Source organism: Myotis lucifugus, unplaced genomic scaffold (assembly GCF_000147115.1).
Source record: "Myotis lucifugus unplaced genomic scaffold, Myoluc2.0 scaffold_191, whole genome shotgun sequence".
Classification (NCBI taxonomy): Eukaryota; Metazoa; Chordata; class Mammalia; order Chiroptera; family Vespertilionidae; genus Myotis; species Myotis lucifugus.
Window position 1 is genome coordinate 123,650 of NW_005871239.1, and position 20,083 is coordinate 143,732.

A 20,083-nucleotide genomic window follows, 5' to 3' on the forward strand; every position below is an offset into this window, starting at 1 on the left:
AAAAAGAGACAGATATTTTGTTCACCTTGCATAACTTAGAATATATCTCTTACCATTTTAGTAATCAAAAATAATTTAGGGGAGTTATTCATATATGACATGCTTTATGTAGGTTGTGGAGGTTTATAAGACCAAAAATAATGAACAATTTTACCATAATAATTCTTCATTTAAATACTAAATTGAGAATGATTTCATGTAATTTTATATGTCACCAATTCAAGTCACTCAATTTCTTTTGAAGTCTCAATTCATTAGTTTGTGATATATAATACTAGAGGCACGGTGCACGAAATTTGTGCACGGGAGATGGTGTCCCTCAGCCCGGGCTGCATCCTCTCCAATCTGGGACTCCTCAGGGGATGTCCAACTGCCTGCAGTCTGATATCCCTCTCACAATCTGGGACCACTGGCTCCTAACCACTCGCCTGCCTGCCCGGCTGATCGCCATCTAACCACTCCCCTGCCAGCCTGATGGCCCCCAACTGCCCTCCCCTGCTGGCCGGATGGCCCCCAACTGCCCTGCCCTGATGGCCCCCAACTGCCCTCCCCTACTGGCCTGATAGTCCCCACTGCCCGCCCCTGCCATTCTGATCGCCCCTAACCGCCTCTGCCTCGGCCCCCACCACCATGGCTTTGTCCGGAAGGAAGTTGGACGTCCAGAAGATGGCCGGTCACCCGGTCTAATTAGCATATTACCCTTTTATTAGTATAGACTAGAGGCCCGGTGCACAAAAATTTGTGCACTGGGGGGGGGTGCCCTCAGCCCGGCCTATGCCCTCTTGCAGTCTGGGACCCCTAGGAGGATGTCCACCTGCTGGCTTAGGCCCACTCCCTGGGGGATGGGCCCAAGCTGGCAGTCAGACATCCCTCTGGCAGCCCTCGGGGGATGTCCACTTGCCAGCGGGGAGCAGGCCTAAGCTGCAGTCGGACATCCTTAGCACTGCTGAGGAGGCGGGAGAGGCTCCCACCACCACCGCAGTACTGGCAGCCGTCAGCCTGGCTTGTGGCTGAGCAGAGCTCCCCCTGGTGGTCAGTGTGTGTCATAGTGACCAGTCATTCCCAGTCGTTCTGCTGTTAGGGTCAGTTTGCATATTACCCTTTTATTATATAGGATAGAGGCCTGGTGCATGGGTGGGAGCCGGCTGGTTTGCCCTGAAGGGTGTCCCGGATCAGGGTGGGGGTCCCACTGGGGTTCCTGGCCAGCCTGGGTGAGGGGCTGATGGCTGTTTGCAGGCTGGCCACACCCCCTTCAGGGTAGGGGGTCCCCACTGGGGTGCCTGGCCAGTCTGAGTGAGGGGCTGAGGGCCGTTTTCAGGCTGGCCAAGCCCCCTGGCGACAGAAGCTCCCAGCCTCTCCTTTTTTTTCTTTTTTCTTTTTTTTATTCTGGGATTTACTTACCTTCTATAATTGAAACTTTGTAACCTTGAGAGGAGCTCAGAGCCGGCCAGGGCGGGTGGGAGGGAAACCTCCTGCTCGCTCCAGCTCTGTGGCCACGGCCTGCTGAAAGCAGGTATCTGGGGTTTATTTACTTTCTATAATTGAAACTTTGTTGCTTTGAGTGGAGCTCAGAGCTGCCGCGGCAAGCGGGAAGCTTGGCTTCCTCCATCATTGGGGCAACCAAGCCTCCTGCTCGCTCCAGCTCTGTGGCTGCTGGCCGCCATCTTGGTTGAGTTAATTTGCATATAGTCGCTCTGATTGGCTGGTGGGCGTGGCTTATGGTGTAGCGAAGGTACGGTCAATTTGCATGTTTGTCTTTTATTAGTGTAGATGGTTAGCATTAAACTGATAAGGTTGTGCTTTATTTATTAACAGATAGAAGATGTAAACCAGAAGTTCAATAATCTGACCAAACTTGAGGACTCTGGGTGGCAAAATAATAATAATAATAATATAAGCAAAAAGGTCATTCGGGTAAGTTTGTGATTTTTCTAATATAGACTCTTCTACTTTAGTGCATTTTTATTTTCAAGCTTTAAAAACATTTAGCTTCAGATTTTTCATCATTTTACAAAATGAGTTCCATACGTTACTTACAATATACTGATTGTCTTCGAAGAAAGAATAAGGAAATGATCAACATAAAATTCAAAACGGTTATCTCTGGAGGGAGAGACGGAGGGGGCTGTGATTGAATTAGGGCCCCCTGAGAGCTTCTAAATTGCTAGGTAGTGAATATGTGCACATTTGTTTTACTCTTTAAACTATGCTTATATATTTTCTGTACTAGTAGTAGTAGTAGATAATTTATATTGTACCAAATATTGTTCCAAGTACCTTACATGTATTAACTCATTTAAGCTTCTCAACAATCCTATGAGATGGGTACTATTATCCCCATTTCACAGTTGAGGGATCTGAGGAAAGATTAAATCACTTGTCCAGGTGGTAGCTGGGTTTCTGGCCACATTTTCTCAGTCCAGAATCCTTGTTCTTAACCAGTAGGCTATGCCGCCTCTCTGTTATATATACCCTTTGTGTGATATATTTCAAAATGGAAATAATTTTTTAAATAGAAAAGAGGAACAGTGGCTCTTTAGAACATTTACCTTCTTCCATTTACTTTCTTATAAAATTTCCTGTTACTTTTCTCTATAAAATTCTCTATGTTAACATGATAGGTTCTGTTCTTAATCTATTTGTAATAATTTTTTTTTTAGTAATATTTTAACTCAGTTTTTGGTTCAAATGGAAACTTCTCAAACCACCTGGAGCATTGCCAGTTTTTCTTTTAGATTTTAGAAAAATGCCTTTGTTTATAAAATCAGGTTTCTAGGTTGGTTTTTTATTATGCAATGTAATCTAAATAAAAACTCTTGTTTTGAATCTGTTAAAGTATTTAGAGAACCTTATTATAAAATTATTGTAGTAATTAAGTCTCATGACAAATACCCTGAGGACAGTGATGAAATAGATTGAATGAATTTCATATCTGCTAAAGAGTGAAGGATGCTTGAATACTTTGAAGCTACTGTGGGTATTTCTTTTTGTGTCATGGAAACATTAATATCAGTGATGTAGATAATAGCTGTATGAGTATAGCATTATTTCAGAGCCTTGCAATTCTTCCTCTTATCACCAGATGTCTCTCTCCTTCTACTTTATTTTTTAGGCCACTGTTAAGATTATCAAATAAAATAAAATGAATCTTTTATCTGTACTTTGATACCATTCCCTCCTACTTTTTATTCATTGACTTCTTATTCCATCAGTTAGCTTTGTTTTCTCTCTTTCCCTTTTTCCCCATCAGATTTTAGACATGTTTAGAATCTTATATTTGTTTCCATTTAAAAAAGAAAAAAAACCTAAAGTTGTGTTGTCCACAGCTCCCTCTAGTTATCTGTACCCCTTTTCCCATTTTTCTTGCAATGACAGACAAGCTTCCTGAAAAAGTTGTCCATACTATTTGGGTTCCCATTTATTTCTCCAACTCACTGCAATTCAGCTTGACCCCTCTTTATGCCTCTAGAACAGATATCACCAAGGTTATTGATCCAGTAGTTGCTGATGTTACCAGACACTTAATTATAAAATGTTCCTTCTGCAGTATTAAACAACAGTGTACTTGCTTTCTTAAAATTATATTCTACTGATTTTCTTCCTACCTCTTTAGTTATGTTTGCAAGTTTTTTCTTTTTCATTTATCTCTTCAAAGTTTGTCATATTCAGAATTCCTACCTCAACTCTCTTCTCTTCTTCCATATTCTTCCTATGAAATCCTACTCACCCTGTCATGATTCCCAAAATCAGACCATACTTAGTGCTAAGCTTTATGTATCCTGACTCACTATACCTTAAATCACTGTATCTCAAACTGAAATCGCCTCCACACACACTGATGTTTCCCTGTCTCACAGAATGCTATTACGGTCCCACCAAGATAGAAACCTGATATGTTCTTTGGTTCTTTCCTTTCTCCATTTCACTATCTCCACTCCACACCCGTCAAATACACTAAGTCCTCTCAGTTGGGCCTCTTACATATCTCTTCACATTTTTCCATTTCTTCCTCAATTTAACTACCATCATCTTTCCCAGTATCATTGTAGCAGTCTCCTTTCTTCCTTGCTTGTAACCTTCTAGTCTATTATCTAGCCTATAGCCAGAGTGACCGTTTTAAAATACAAATGCAATAATCTTAATCTCATGATTAAAAATCATCAATAATCTTTGTTCCTTTGTTCTCTGTATAAATGTGGCTCCATAACATGTAAGGGATTTTATAATCTAGCTGTTGTGGATCTCTTGCCAACTCCTCTATGCTTTCTTTTGCTTCTGGTTTTGCACACATACTATTTTCTCTATCTAGCCCTTCCCTCACATCATTTTTTAGCCTGGCTAACTGTGATTTCCGCCTAAGTGCTACTTCCTGTAAGCCTTTCTTGATGCCTCTGAGATTGATTTAAGTGTTAACCTTATGTTCTCCTACAGCCCTCTGAATTTGTCTCTAACACGACATCTGTCCTTCTCAGTGTCCTTATTTAGCTCTTCCACCGTGAAGTTATGAACTCCTTGAGAGCAAGAACTTTGTCCTTTACCTTTTGACCCCCAGCATTTTTAGCACACACGAGGAACTTGATAAGTTTATGATGAATGTGCAAAATATTTTATGTATGCTTTATTTTTCGTGTAAGGTAGTAATGAGTATATTTAATAAATTCCATCATTTCTTTTTGCAGAAAAAAGTCGTCTCCGGTATAGCAAGTAAACCAAAACAGGACGATGGTGGAAGAATTGCAGCTAGAAATCGCCTCGCTGCCATAAAAAATGCAATGAGAGAGAGAATTAAGCAGGAGGAACATGCTGAGGCAGCAGCCTCTGTAGTGCCAAAGGAAGTTGATAAAATTGTGTTTGATGCTGGCTTTTTCAGAGTTGAAAGTCCCGTTAAATCATTCTCAGGTTAGTTTTTCTGCTGAGACTACTTAAATATTTGGATTGGATGGGCGGTTGTATAGAAAGTGAAAGATAGTTTTCACATGAAGGGATATAAGCTCTCTGTGATTTCTGGAAAATAGACTACATACTCACTCGCAAACACATGCAAATCACATTTGGATGGGTCCTTTAAGTGCGATATATCTTCTGAAATTGCTTTTATGTTTTCTAAGTGATTTCACATCTGTTATTATTGACCCCCACAATCCTGTGAGGTAGGTTACAGGATCCCAAGAGGTAAGGAACATAATGGGAGCATGAGAAGTTAGGGCTTTTCTTAGTTGGAAGTTGGATTAGAACTTAAATGCAAACGAAACTTAGTCAACAAGCTATCACATTGCTCTAGCTGTGCTTTAAAATGAAACTTACGGGTGGTTTTGGTTTTATTTTCATTTGTATGAAAACTTTGATCTTTTGGGGACAAGTACGTATACTAATTTCCTAACTTTAAAAAATTCCAGTGAAACCAGTTTTTAGTATTTCAGGAAACAATTCTTATAATTTTCTAACTGGGTATATTTTTCAATAGCAATTTTTCATAGACTATCTTTATTAGATTGGATTTATTTATCTTGATTGAATTTATTTATATTAGTTTCAGGTGTACAACATAGTGATTAGTAATTCTTCAGAGAGTATTGGAGTCTTAACTTGTTTACAGCCCTCTCTAAACAAGTGCAGGGTTGTTGTTTTTTCTTGAATTATTCCTTTGATTTACTCGCTCGTGTTCTCTCTGATCTTTTTCTTCAGAAATACATATTTTTTCTCCTGGTAAAGAGATTACTTTTATGTTTCTTTCCTGTGCTTGTTTTCTCCTACTTTCTGGATTTCCTCAACTTCATGTGAGCTATGATGTTTTTAATTCCCAATAGTCCTTTCTCATTCTCTGGGTGTTTCATTTTATTACAGCCTGTACTTGTTTTATAACTGCACTATCTTATCTTTCTGCGGGCAGTGATGATAGCTTTTATGTTTCCTTCCCCTGTCGTCAGTGTTTGTTCCAAGACACTTTCATCTGTTGGGTTTTGGTTTCTCTCTCACATTAGAGCAGTGGTTCTCAACCTTGGCTGCACATTAGAATCACCTGGGAATCTTTTTAAAATCCTGATTTCTGGGCCTCATTCTCCGGAAATTCTGTTTCTTTGTTACTAATGTTGTGGCCTCACCCCATAACAAAGAAACAAAATTTCTGGAGGGTGAGGCCCAGAAATCAGGATTTTAAAAAGATTCCCAGGCGACTCTAATGTGCAGCCAAGGTGGAGAACCACTGCATTAGAGGCTTTCCTCGGATGCTGGTGATTGTTCACAGCCTGCTCATGGTTGCCGACAGGGTCTTTACTGTGGGTGGTTTAGCTGTGCCCTCATGCTGGGAACCTGCATATCACTGTTTTTGTCTTTTCTCTTGGGCTAGATTCCCCAGAGAACATTCTTTTAGCCTGTTGCCTGGAGGGTATAATTCTGGCTGCCAGTCTTTCGGGAGCCATGTTGGGGAGGAAACCTGTGTCTCAACAGGTTATTTGTAAATACTCACTTAATCCCCTTGTTTTCCATATAGGACCCATCTTTTAGCCTCACCTGTTATCCCTAAGCCAGAGACCCTCTGTTTCCTTTTTGGGGAAAATAAGCCTCCAGTATTCTGATATTGGTGGTGGAAGGGGATGATGACAGTTGCCCAGCTGTGCAGAATGAGGAAAGAAACCTGGGCTCTAATTGTTCTTTGAAGTGACTTTGAACCAATCTTGTTTTAGCTCCATCTTTATCTCCACTTCCAGAGAAACTTGAGGCCACCAGCTCTTTTGAGGGGTTGATTCTCATCTTTCCTGACTAGTTGCTTAGGATTTCTTTTCTTGAGTCTGCTAAGTAAAATTCCACTCGCACACCTCAGCTTCCAAAATTTTCTGGTTATTGTCTCTTTTTTAGATTCCTTGGTCTTTGTAGCAGTCTGCCTTTTAAGTTGATCTCTTCCTGCTTACAGTAGTGGGATGTCGAGATGCAGCAGAGTGTAATGTGTGTGTTCAATACTGTCTTTAACTGAAGGTCCTGGGCATTTGACTTTAACAAACATTATTTTACAGGAGAAAGAGAGTACTTGGTAGGGGAGTTGGAAGAATTTTCACTGCCTTCCTAGTTATAATGAAAAGTGAATGAAAGAACTTTTGGTACTGAGGTGATTTCTCTCATCTTCTAGGACTTTCTATCTCTTCTGAACGTCTTTCTCAAAGACTTAGGACACCTACGTCTGTCAGCAAAGCTGTGTCTGACAGCAGGGCTGCTCTGGGCCTTCTCAGCCAAACTGCCTCACCAGAGCATCCTGGTCCTCAGAGTACCCGAAGGGAACAGGCTGATGAGAAGACTTTGCTTTCAAATATTCCTGAAAACAGGTAGTTCTTTAATGTGTTATTAAGAGTTTAATAGATATTGACATGAAATACTATTTCCGATTGTTAACCTGGTAAAATACTAGTATGCAAGACATTTTTAATTTAATTTCACAATGTTCATGTACTTTGAAATAGGGAAACAAATGAAAGTTACTGTTTTGTTTTGTTTTTAATCCTCACCCGAGGATATTTTTTCCATTGATTTCTAGAGAGAGTGGAAGGGGAGGGAAGAGGATGGGGAGAGAGAGAGAAAGAAAGAGAAACAGAGACACATCAACATGAGAAAGACACATGGATTGGTTGCCTCTTGAGTGAGCCTGTACAGGGGCTGGGGAACCTGCAACCAAGGTATGTGGCCTTGACTGGGAATTGAACCCTCTACCCTTTGGTCTGTCGGCCGACGCTCTAACCGCTGAGAAAAACCGGCCAGGGCAAACGTTGTTCTAATAATAACTAGACATAGAGGAAACGATGGGCAAACAGAAAAAAGTATACCAAATTAGGACAGGGAACAGAATTGTTGCTTGCTAACATTGGCAATGGGAGAATATATCCAAAACTAGAACATGAAATCTAGAACTGAAACATGGTTGATAGCATATTACCCTCGCCCCCAAGGATGACAAGAAATGTTTCTATAACCTTTGTTTCAAGTTGTAGGAAATAAGAGAACCACATGTCTTGTGGAGAAATGTAATCTTCCTGAAGCGCTAGCCTTACATAAGACCTAACCACTTTTCAAGGAGGTAATACAGAGTGTACATCAAGCATGTCAAACTCAAAGGCTAACATGGGCCAAATTATGTTTATGTGGGCCACAAAAAAACAAAAGTTTCAATTTTCATAGAAACATAGGTTTATTTTGATAGAGACATGCTGAATACAAAGGGCTGAAATAAATGAGTAATTGTTAACATAAAATAATAGAACATTTTAATAAAAATTAATATTTTTTCTTGAACATTAACTTACCAGACATTGAATAACTGCACAAATTAATAAGTGTAACGCAAATAAAACCTATTTTCCTTGTTCTCCGAAAGCGAAATATTTCCTGTTGCTCACACCAAACAAGTCAGTCCAAGATTAATGATGTGGCAATTGGCTGCTAAAATATTTGCTGCTAGTATTAGTGGAGAGAAATGGTTCACCTGCGCGTAAGGCGTGTAAGAGAAATGAATGCAACACAATTATAGTAATCAGTCATTAGCGAACATTGTAGTTTGTTATTAATAACTAGAGGCTCGGTGCACAAAACTTGTGCACGGGTAGGGTCTAAGCCTGGCCTGTGATCAGAGCCTGTTGGGGCATTCGGGCTGCCGGCCAGGGCCTTCCTTTATTCCGTGCCACCCCCTGGTGGTCAGCGCACATCATAGCGAGTGATCGAACTCTTGGTCGAACTCCCGAGGGGGTAATTTACATATTAGGCTTTTATATATATAGGTTATGTATAACAGGATATTGTAAAAATTAAGTTACGAAATTTTTATTAAAACATTTCTTACATACTGTTATATTGGCTGAGCCGCAAAAATATTCATTGTGGGCTGCATGCGGCCCATGGGCTGCAAATTTGACATGGTTGGTGTACATGGTAAAGATTGATAGGAAGTACAGAATGAAAACAGCCAGGGGCACATTTTCTAAGGCCATCATGCCTAATGGGTATTGGGTGCTACTGTCTGTCCTTCAGCAGTATGTGTAGATCAGACCTTGAAGGTGATCTGTCTGGGAGTGGCCCATGCTTCTCTCCCCGTGGCTAATCCCATTTGCCTTTGTTGGTAGAGTCTGCAGGGCTGGTAGCTGGAAACCAGGAAGCCTCTCTAGTGGGCTTCTACTTTCCCTCTGACCTGAATTGTTGGGGGTGAGTACTTGTATGTGGCCTGAATCCCTGCTATTTAGGGATGGTCTGAAAGAAAAAATCCCCAGTCCAGAGGAGGCAAATGAAGTTCTGTAAGATAGGCCGTGAGTGGAAGCTGGTGAAGGGGCTTCAGTATGAGTCTCTGGGAGTGCTCCTTCCCCGAAGGCCTCTGGCTCTTTGTCCCATGCTCCTACAGCCAGCCACTCTATAAGAGATAGACGCCACTGAGGAGGATGGACTGACCTCTTGGCTGCTATGCTGAGAACTGACTGTGTTGTGAAGTAATGCCCACTGGTCGAGGTGTGGTTGGCCTGCTTCTTTGATACCAACTTGGTGATTCCTTCAGGATGGCCAGAAATTTTTTTAGTTCTCTATTCTCTTTCTTTAAGACTGACAGCTCTTTGTTCTGGCTGGTCACTCCTGCATGGCTGCACCTCCTGCATGGCTGCTTCTAACTTTGTAATTCTGTGCTTACAAAAGTCAATGAGGAGATCTGTTTGTGTTCTTCTGGAAACTCCACACCTGAGAGATGTGACTAAAATGCTACAAAGCTGTCTCCACAGAGTTTTTGAAGTATATCTTCTCCTGAGGTTTCAGATTATCAGAAAGAGACAGTCATGGTGCAGGTTTTAGAATTTTTAATTTTTGATATAAACCAAAGTATATTTAGCTTTTGTGGGGACTAAAATATTTCAGATGTTCTAGAAATATGGATTATAAAATACCAATTTATTGTCATTTCTTAAATGCAAGTCATATTACTTTGTATGTTCTGTGTTTTATTATCTTGTTCTAAGAAGATCCTTAATTGTATTTAAGTGATTAGTACAGGTACTCTCTAAAAATTTTTTTGCTTAATTCCCAAAAATAGTCCAGAAAGAAAGTATCTTGCAAATAAATGACTTCTTGCAACGAAGGCAAAGTGAAGTCGAAGATAGAAAAATTGAGTATATTAAAAAAACACAAAAAACCCTACAACTTGCATGAGGTTGAGACAGATACTTTAAATAAAATTGCAAGTTAAGAACTTCAGGATTCACCATAGCTAAGATCTGGAAACAGCCTAAGTGCCCATCAGCAGATGAATGGATTAGAAAACTGTGGTACATCTACACGATGGAATACTATGTATGCTGCTGTAAAAAAAGAAGGAACTCTTACCATTTGCAACAGCATGGATGGAACTGGAGAGCATTACGCTAAGTGAAATAAACCAGTCAGTGAAAGAAAAATACCACATGATCTCACTCATTTATGGATAATTAAGACCATTATAAACTGATGAGCAAAAATAGATACAGAGGCAGAGCAACATCGAACAGACTGTCAAACTACAGCGGGAAGGCTGGGGAGGGTTGGGGGGCAGGAGGGGTGGGGTAAGAGATCAACTGAAGGACTTGTATGCATGCATATAAGCATAACCAATGGACATAAGACACTGGGGGGTAGGGGAGGCCAGGGGATTGTCAAGGGCGGGGAAAAAAGGAGACATATGTAATACTCTTTGTAATACTTTAAGCAATAAAACAAAAACAAAAAAAGAACTTCAGGATTATGTGCTGTGTATTCTATAACTAACAATAAATATAGCCAACTCCAGCTATACAATAATTGAGTTGTCGCTTCACCCCTTCTCCTTACCCCCTAGAAGTCAGCTTTCTCGTAACCCAGTGGTTCTCAACTTTCCTAATGCCACGACGCTTTAATACAGTTCCTCATGTTGTGGTGACCCCCAACCATAAAATTATTTTCGTTGCTACTTCATAACTAATTTTGCTACTGTTATGAATCATAATGTAAATATCTGATATGCAGGATGTATTTTCATTGTTACAAATTGAACATAATTAAAGCATAGTGATTAATCACATAAACAATATGTAATTATATATGTGTTTTCCGATGGTCTTAGGCAACCCCTGTGAAAGGGTCGTTCGACCCCCAAAGGGTTCGCAACCCAAAGGTTGAGAACCGCTGTCCTAACCTTTCTCTAGTATGTAGCTCTGGATTTGCATGAGGTTCAGAGAGTTGCTGGTGAAATACCAGCATGGAAACAAGCTCATGAGCTTTCTGGGGAAGAATGCATTTGCTTTGTAAGACCATCCTGTAGTAGCTATAGTCCTAAACTAATCTGTTTGCATCAGGCCTGATCTTGGACCAGGTGCCATCTTTGACCATAAAGGATAGTCTCAAACACAAAAGCTTGCAATATGTTTGATTATCTGAGTACAATGCTATTTTTTTCTTTTTTCAGGAACAGCATAGTAGAAGATGCTCAGTGTCCTAGATTACCGGATTTAATTGAAGTAAACCATGTAAGTCCTGCTCTAGTGTACTAGACAGCCCAGCATGTTACTTACTTATATAATTACACATAGTAACTCCATAAACAGCTCCCAGAATTTCTGTTAGAAATCTAAAGTCAGGCCCAGCTGGCATGGTTCAGGTTATGGGCTTGATCCCCAGTGGAGAGTGTAAAAGAGGCAGCTGATCAATGATTCTCTGTCATCATTGATGTTTCTATCCCTCTCCCTTCCTCTTTCTGAAATCAATAAAAACATATTTTAAAAATAAAATAAAATCAGTAATGTTAAATAACAGTTCTTGTTTCAAAGGCCTTTAGCTTCTTTGAGACCATAGTGCCATTTTGTATTTTCCAACTCACATCAAGATTATTTTTGTAAATTGTTTCCTTATAGCATAGCCACATTTGTTTGTTCATGTCTTTATCTGGTTGCTTTTGCAATAGAATGTAGTTGAATAGTTGTGGCAAAGACCCTATGTACTATTTGGCACTTGACAGAAAATGTTTGCCAATCTCTGAAGTGAATACAGATACTTGCTGTATACTTTGCTTCAATCATACTGCTGCTATAATATTATCTGAACTCATTATTTAAGAAGAAAATAGTAGGATTTATAGTGTTCTTTAGCCTGTATTCAGAATGTCTTCTGTTTTTATTATTTTTAATAGCAAAATTACTTTTTATAATTGTTTCAATGTTTGATAATTAAATATAATAATCATTTTTATTTCCAGGATATAAGTAAGATAAACTTCAAGATGGATTGTTTACCCAGTGAAAGAATGAGCTTGCCTCTACCTGCTGGTGAAGTGGCGTGTGATATTAATACTAACAAAACAGAAGAAATTTCGGATGTTGTGGAAGGAATGGAACTAAATTCTTCAATGACAACACAGGATGTTTTGATGAGTAGCCCTGAAAAAGATATACCATCACAACATAACATCTCACAGGAAGAAGAGACTAAAATTTTCCAGTCAGGTGAGGTCTTTTTAATATATTTAATGAGGCTTTGTTAAATAAATGAAATTGCACTAATGCATAGATTATTGTAAATACCTCTGGTACCAGTTTCTAGAAACAAAGGTTGAAAAATCGGACAAAGTCGCTATTTTATGAGAATTAGTTTGTGTTGTAGTGTGCCATTCTCCACCCAAAGTGTTCTGAGGTAAAGCTATTAAAAATCAACAGCAGATACTAGTCCACATTGGACATAAGTAGCATTTTTAAGTATATTTTAATTAATGTCAGAGAGGAAGGGGGAAGAAGAGAGAGAGATAGAAACATCAATGATGAGAGAGAATCATTGATCAGCTGCCTCTTGCATGCCTTCCACTGGGGATCGAGCCTGCAACCTGGGCATGTGTCCTCACCGGGAATCGAACCATGACCTCCTGGTTCATAGGTAGATGCTCAACCATTGAGCCACATTGGCCAGGCTAGACCTAACTTTTTGGGATCCTTCATTATTTATGAAAACTCAGAATTAGAAAAATTCCCTGAAGTGTTTTTTAGTTCTTCTTTCAATGCACATACATCCTCAAGCCTTTCTTCAAAATGCCTTATTTTTCTTCCCTAATGCTTTTATTCCTACCTACTTTGTTGTGATTGTTCTGCAGTAGTAAATGGCTTTTCTATTTTTGGCCCTGGGAGCATGTCTGTGTAGTATCTACTTTCTCCGCCGCCATTTTTAATCCTGGCTCTTGTATTTTTGTTATAATATATGACATTTTCACCTACTATTTACATCTGCTACTCTGTGGTGCTGTCCTGGCTGGAGCCTAAGGCAAAATCATCATTACTTTGGCCAGACATTGAATACACTCCAGCTATGTTCTTCTAGCATCTTTTACGTACCTTTACTATTACAAGCATGAGCTTTGTTTATAGAAGACTCTTTAAAATACTAAAATTAAGGATAAGAACTTTATTAAAAAAGTCAAACATTTTTTAAAAATATGTTTTTACTGATTTTGGAGAGAGGAAGGGAGAGAGAGAAATATCAGTGATGAGAGAGAATCATTTATTGGCTGCCTCCTGCACATCCCCTACTGGGGATCGAGCCCACAACCCGGGCATGTGCCCTGACCAGGAATCGAACAGTGATCTCCTGGTTCATGGGTCAATACTCAGCCATTGAGCCATACCGGCTGGGCGAAAGTCAAACACATTTTTAAAAACCTTGTAACATAAGATGACCTATATTTTTGTCTTAGCGTTTGATAATATGGAACTTTTCATATTTCTCAGTGCTCTGTTTATTTCTAACTACAAGAATATTCTTTAAAAAGTTAAAAATAATTCTTTTTTGTTTTTCAGTATTATTTGATAATAAAGGTCTTACTACTGAATGCCATCTTCTTGAGTCAGTAAGTTTTTCAACTTAATTTGAAAAGTGTCTTTATGTATTAGATTTGTTTTATAAAAAGAATATTACTCACTTTTTAATTTGTATACAAAGTTTAAAATTTACATCTTTTCATTGTTTTCTTTACTGTGAAATCCATTTGTTAATTATATCAATGGAAACAAAGTTTTCATGTTTATATTCTTTAAAATATAGTAATTTTTAGTATTAAACTCTGAAGATTTATTTTGCCATATGATTTATGAATCAAATTTCTTATGACAAATTGATTGAATATTTGAATATCTAATATGTGGCTCGGATTATGATAGGTATTTCTAAGTGATGCAAGAAAAACATAAGGCAAGGTTTCTGCCCATCTGAAGCATGCACTTGGGAAGATAATGTCTGTGTTGCCTTCAGTCATTGGTTATTTTCATCCCATTCCTTTTAGATTGTTGTATTTGGAAGCTATTTTATTTGAAAGCTCCATTGGCTTTACTTTTGGTGATCTCTTGCCTCTAAGTCTAGTTCAGACACTAGCCTTTCAGTGAAGTCTTCCTATAAAAGCTCTCATCTCTCCAAGTTAATTAATGTATAGACACAGGTGCATACAATTGGACACATTTAATCTCTTCTTTTTTAAAAAAAATTCTTTATTGTTGAAAGTATTACATGAGTCTCCTTTTTCCCCCACATTGACCTCTCCCAGCCCGTTCCTGCCCCCCAGCACAGGCCCTCACCCCCCTATTGTCTGTGTCCATTGGTTATGCTTATATGCATGCATACAAGTCTTTTGGTGATCTCTTAACCCTCCTTCCACTTTCCCCTTCCTTTCTTTTGAGGTTTGATGGTCTGTTCGATGCTTCTGTGTCTTTGGATCTATTTTTGTTCATCAGTTTATGTTCATTATATTCCACAAATGAGTGAGATCATGTGATACTTACCTTTCTCTGACTGGCTTATTTCGCTTAGCATAATGCTCTCCAGGTCCATACGTGCTGTTACAAATGGTAAGAGTGCTTTCTTTTTTACAGCAGCATAGTATTCCATTGTGTAGATGTACCACAGTTTTTTAATCCACTCACCTGCTGATGGACATTTAGGCTGTTTCCAAATCTTAGCTATTGTGAAGTGTGCTGCTATGAACATAGGGATGCATATATCCTTTCTGATTGCTATTTCTGATTTCTTGGGATGTATTCCTAGAAATGGGGTTACTGGGTCAAATGAGAGTTCCATTTTTTTATTTTTGAGGAAACTCCACTGTTTTCCACAGTGGCTGCACCAGTCTTCATTCCCACTAGCAGTATACAAGGGTTCCTTTTTTTCCACATCCTCGCCAGCAGTTGTCATTTTTTGATTTCTTAATGATAGCCATTCTGACAAGTGTGAGGTGGTACTTCATTGTTGTTTTGATTTGTATCTCTCGGATGATTAGTGACTTTGAGCATGTTTTCATATGTCTCTTGGCCTTCTCTATGTCCATTTTTGAAAATGTCTATTTAGGTCCATTGCCCATTTTTTGATTGGGTTGTTTATCTTCCTTTTGTTAAGTTGTATGAGTTCCCTGTAAATTTTGGAGATTAAACCATTATTGGAGGTAACATTGGCAAATATGTTCTCCCACTCAGTGGGCTCTCTTGTTGTTTTGTTGATGGTTTCTTTTGCTGTGCAGAAGCTTTTTATTTTGATGTAGTCCCATTTGTTTATTTTCTCCTTAGTTTCCATTGTCCTAGGAGATGTTTCGGTAAACATATTGCTGCAAGATATGTCTGATATTTTGCTTCCTATGGATTCTTCCAAGATTTTTATGGTTTTCCATCTTAAATTTAAGCCTTTTATCTGTTTTGAGTTTATTTTTGTATGTAGTGTAAGTTGGTGGTCTAGTTTCATTTTTTTTTTTTTTGCATGTATCTGACCAATTTTCCCAACACCATTTACTGAAGAGACTGTCTTAACTCCATTGTATGCTCTTGCCTCCTTTGTCAAATATTAATTGAACATAATGGCTTAGGTCAATTTCTGGGTTCTCTGTTCTATTCCATTGGTCTATATGTCTGTTCTTGTGCCAGTACCAGGCAGTTTTGAGAACAGTGGCTTTGTAATATAAGTTGACTAGGGGCCCAGTGCATGAAGATTTGTGCACAGGGGGGAGGAAGGGGGTCCCTCAGCCTGACCTGCACCCTTTACAATCTGGGAGTCCTCAGGGGAACCCTCTCCAATCCAGGAGTTTCTGTCTGTCTTTGCAATCATATGGGCGAATTGTCTGAGACCCCCAACCCAGTTTGGTTTGTTGCTCACAGAATAATAGAGGCATTTTTTTTCTTTGCTTCATTGGTGGAGATTTCCTGGAAGTTTTAGGTTATGTTCCCTTTAATTTTTCCTAGACACTCTGATTTTACTTATGTCTCTCACCTTTGCTTTCCCTCCATCCCCCACTACAACAGTAACTTGCTCCAGGCTCCCGTTGCTCTAGTGCAGTGGTTCTCAACCTTCTGGCCCTTTAAATACAGTTCCTCATGTTGTGACCCAACCATAAAATTATTTTCATTGCTACTTCATAACTGTAATGTTGCTACTGTTATGAATCGTAATGTAAATATCTGATATGCAGGATGGTCTTAGGCGAACCCTGTGAAAGGGTCATTCGACCGCCAAAGGGGTCGCGGCCCACAGGTTGAGAACCTCTGCTCTAGTGTCTAGGAGATCCGTCTGCCACCAGAACTATGATTCCCAGCATTCCTGGTGCTCCCTGCACTCTGGGCTTCCGCTTCCAGTCCTGGGGCTACCATCAGAACTACTATTCCCAGAATTCCTGGTGCTCCCCAGGCTGGGAGCAACCGAGGGAGCCATGGCCCGCCAAGCCTCCGGCTCTCCTGCTCTGCTCTCTGCCTGGTGACCAAGGGGGCCACATTCCCCCAAGGGAGTGACTGAGGGAGCGACCTTGGGAGCCACATCTCCCCAAGCTGCCGGCTCTCCCGCTTCTGCTCTCCGCCTGGCGCCTGTGTATGCAGATCAACCCGCCATCTTTGTTGGTTTAATTTGCATATTCACTCCTGATTGGCTGGTGAGCATAGCGAAGGGGCGGTCAATTTACATGTTTCTCTTTTATTATATAGGAGGATAGGATAGGATATCTGGTATTGTGATCCCTCCAACTTTGTTCTTCTTTCTCAAGATTGCTGTGACTATTCGGGGTCTTTTTTTCATTCCATATGAATTTTTGGAGAGTTTGTTCCAGATCTGTGAAATATGCCATTGGTATTTTATTGGGGATTGTATTGAATCTATAGATTGCTTTGGGTAGTATGGACATTTTAATCATGTTGATTCTACCAATCCATGAACATGGTATATTCTTCCACTTGTTTATATCTTCCTCTATCTCTTTTTTCAACGTCCTGTAGTTTTCCAAGTACAGGTCTTTTATCTCCTTAATTAAGTTTATTCCTACGTATCCTAATTTTTTTGTTGTAGTGATAAATGGGATAAAAGTTTCTCTTTCTGTGAGTTCATTATCGGTGTATATAATCTCTTCTTAAGAGAATAATATGAATATATTATATTCTTAACTTATTATAATTTCAGGAATCTATTTCCCTTATTGACTATAAATTCCTCTGTAGGCAGAGCTGTCTGATTTATATTCACTGTGGCACAAATAAAAAAGTGCTCTGTTGCCTACTCAGTGTTTACAACATTGTTTTTCAGCCCTATGCCAGATATTTCTATTTCAATGATCTGTAGTAGGTCCTTCATCAAGTGATTTTACTGGGTAGCCAGGGTCAACAACTCTGGTTTACAGCCTTACCTTGAAATTTTCCAGTGCCCACTGCCAAATGGGTCAGGGACCTTAATGAGACAGAATTGAGCAGCCTACCTGAGAAAAAGAGTTCAAAGTAATTGTCATAAAGATGCTCACCAAATTTGCAAGAAGAATTGAGAACATAAATGCCAAACAGAAATTATAACTGAAATGAAAAATATACTAGAGGGATTCAATAGGAGACTGGATAAAAATTAAGCACAAATCAACAAACTGAAAGACAAAGCAATGAAACACACCCAGACAGCAGTAAAATGAAAAGGAATTTTTAAAAGTAAAGACACTTTCAGCGACCTCTGGAACAACATCAAGCAGAATGACATTTGCTTTGTAAGGGTCCCAAAAGGAGAAGAGAGGGTCAGAAAAATTATTTGAAGAAATAATCCTAACTGGGAAAGAAAACATATCCAGGTCCAAGAAGCTTAGAGAATTCCAAATAAGATGAATCCAAAGAGAACCACACCAAGACATATTTTAATTGAAATTGCAAAAGTTAAGGAAAAAGAGAGAAACTTAAATTCAGACAGAGAAAAACAACTTATTATGTACAAGGGAATTCAGCAGAAATTTTACAAGCCAGATGGTTCTGATATATTCATAATATGATTCAAATTGTTTCATAATTATACAGTACCTGGTTGGTAAATCTTAGTACCTTATACTTTTCCTTATTCTTTTTTCTCCTTGTGAATTCTTTTCTACTTTCATAAATACTAGAAATTATTTTTAAATTTTTTATATGTTCATCTATCTATTTTAGACCAAAAATATTACTTACTCCAGCCTTAGCTGGTTTCGCTCAGTGGATAGAGCATTGGCCTGCGGACTGAAGGGTCCTGGGTTCGATTCCAGTCAGGGGCACGCACCTCGGTTGCAGGCTCAATCCCCATCCCTGGTTAGGCCAGAGTCTGGGTGTGTGCAGGAGTCAACTGATTGATGTGTCTCACATGAATGTTTTTCTCTCTGTCTCTCTTTCTCCTTTCCTCTCTCTCTAAAAAATCAATGGAAAAATATCCTCGGATGAGGATTAACAAAAAAATATAAAAATAGGCCTTCAAGTACAAAGCCTATTAAATGCTGTTATATGATTAGAGTAGGTTTGTGAAATCTGCATATGACGTAAGATATGGCCTCAATTGTATTCATCATGCAGATGCTGCTGAAGTGCATTTGCATATTACTAATCACCTTTTTAGGCATGTACTGTTAATAATATACCTTTTCAATTAAAAACTATTTGAAATTAGATCTATTGAAAAGTTGCACAATCATGTTATTAATTAATTTTTTTGTGGAAATGTTATTTATGTTATTAATTTACTATTAACTTGCAGTGTTGAAGTCAGTTGGTGAAACTCTTAATGGTTCCGTAAGTGACTTCTCTGAATTTGTTCTCCAGACGGACCTAAACTGCAGTAATCTATTTACTCCGGTGGAGAGGAGACGTCGAGAACATGCCAGGCACATTTCCTTTGGTGGTAACCTGATTACCTTTTCACCTCTAAGGGCCCTCAGTGGAGAACAACCAGAAGAACTTTGAATGTAAAAATAATTCCAAACATTTTTCTTGTCATTATCAATACTGTGGGGTATATTCTTAGAATACCAAAAGGTTGAAGACTGTACTTTTGTTTGCTTCTATTCAACCGATTTATATGGTGTTATGTAATATTTTAATATTCAGTGTTCATTCAAGTGTGTTTTAGATATGATACTATTTCTCAAGGGAAGTGGGGATATTTTGTACAACAGCCATGCAGAATAAAAGATATACCATGCCTTGCCTCTCTTCTTTAAGATGTATAAGCTTAAAGCTAAGAACACTTACTCAGAGCTTCTGACTACTCGCTTAAAATATAATACTAAACTTTGACAGAAATATTTGTATCTTTTCATACTTTATTTTTAGTTTGAACTTTAAATTTGTCAGTGTTGAACAGCTTTGCATATTGATTTTCCAGGGCATACTGAGTTTGTTTGGATGAGCTTTCTGGCTCATCTGATGTCAGTTTACATGTTATAGTTTCAAATGGTTAACTAGGTGCCCATTAAATTCCTGCCTTTCCCATTTTCCCCATGACATGAATGACAGGCTTTGAAGGAAATGCCTTATTCCTTTGAAGAAAATTACGTCAATCACTTAATGTGTTTGAAATGTTTTCTCTTTTATAAAAATCTTAGCTATAGATTTGTAGAAGGCAGGGCTGTCAGAATAATAGAGAGAGCACCAAGAAGATTCAGAGTAGCTAACGCTTGTACAAGATCCGGGCCCAGTCATTTCTGCCTTCCAGTGAGTTGAACAATAAACAAGAACTTTATGGATAACCCCCCATAAGATTAGGGGTTTTCAAACAAGAAAACACATGTTGTTTTATTGTCAGAGGAAGGGGTATTAGGCTTGTGGGAAAGACGGTATTTATTAAA

General features: G+C 39.0%; 1 protein-coding gene and 1 pseudogene across 2 annotated transcripts in view; one reads left to right on the plus strand and one right to left on the minus strand.

Moving 5' to 3' along the window:
* The window catches only part of DLGAP5 (DLG associated protein 5), a 41,964-nt gene extending 22,472 nt beyond the window's left edge, over positions 1-19,492 (plus strand). The window contains exons 13-19 of one of the 2 annotated variants that reach the window (XM_006096984.3): positions 1,816-1,914; positions 4,680-4,899; positions 7,124-7,316; positions 11,432-11,492; positions 12,218-12,464; positions 13,803-13,852; positions 19,059-19,492. In XM_006096984.3, coding sequence (XP_006097046.1) covers positions 1,816-1,914; positions 4,680-4,899; positions 7,124-7,316; positions 11,432-11,492; positions 12,218-12,464; positions 13,803-13,852; positions 19,059-19,199 — 1,011 coding nt within the window. In that variant the 3' untranslated portion in view covers positions 19,200-19,492. The remainder of the gene's footprint in view (positions 1-1,815; positions 1,915-4,679; positions 4,900-7,123; positions 7,317-11,431; positions 11,493-12,217; positions 12,465-13,802; positions 13,853-19,058) is intronic. The other variant, XM_014462819.2, reaches the window with a different exon arrangement.
* LOC111827606 lies at positions 8,831-9,792 on the minus strand (annotated as a pseudogene).
* Positions 19,493-20,083: the final 591 nt, after the last annotated feature.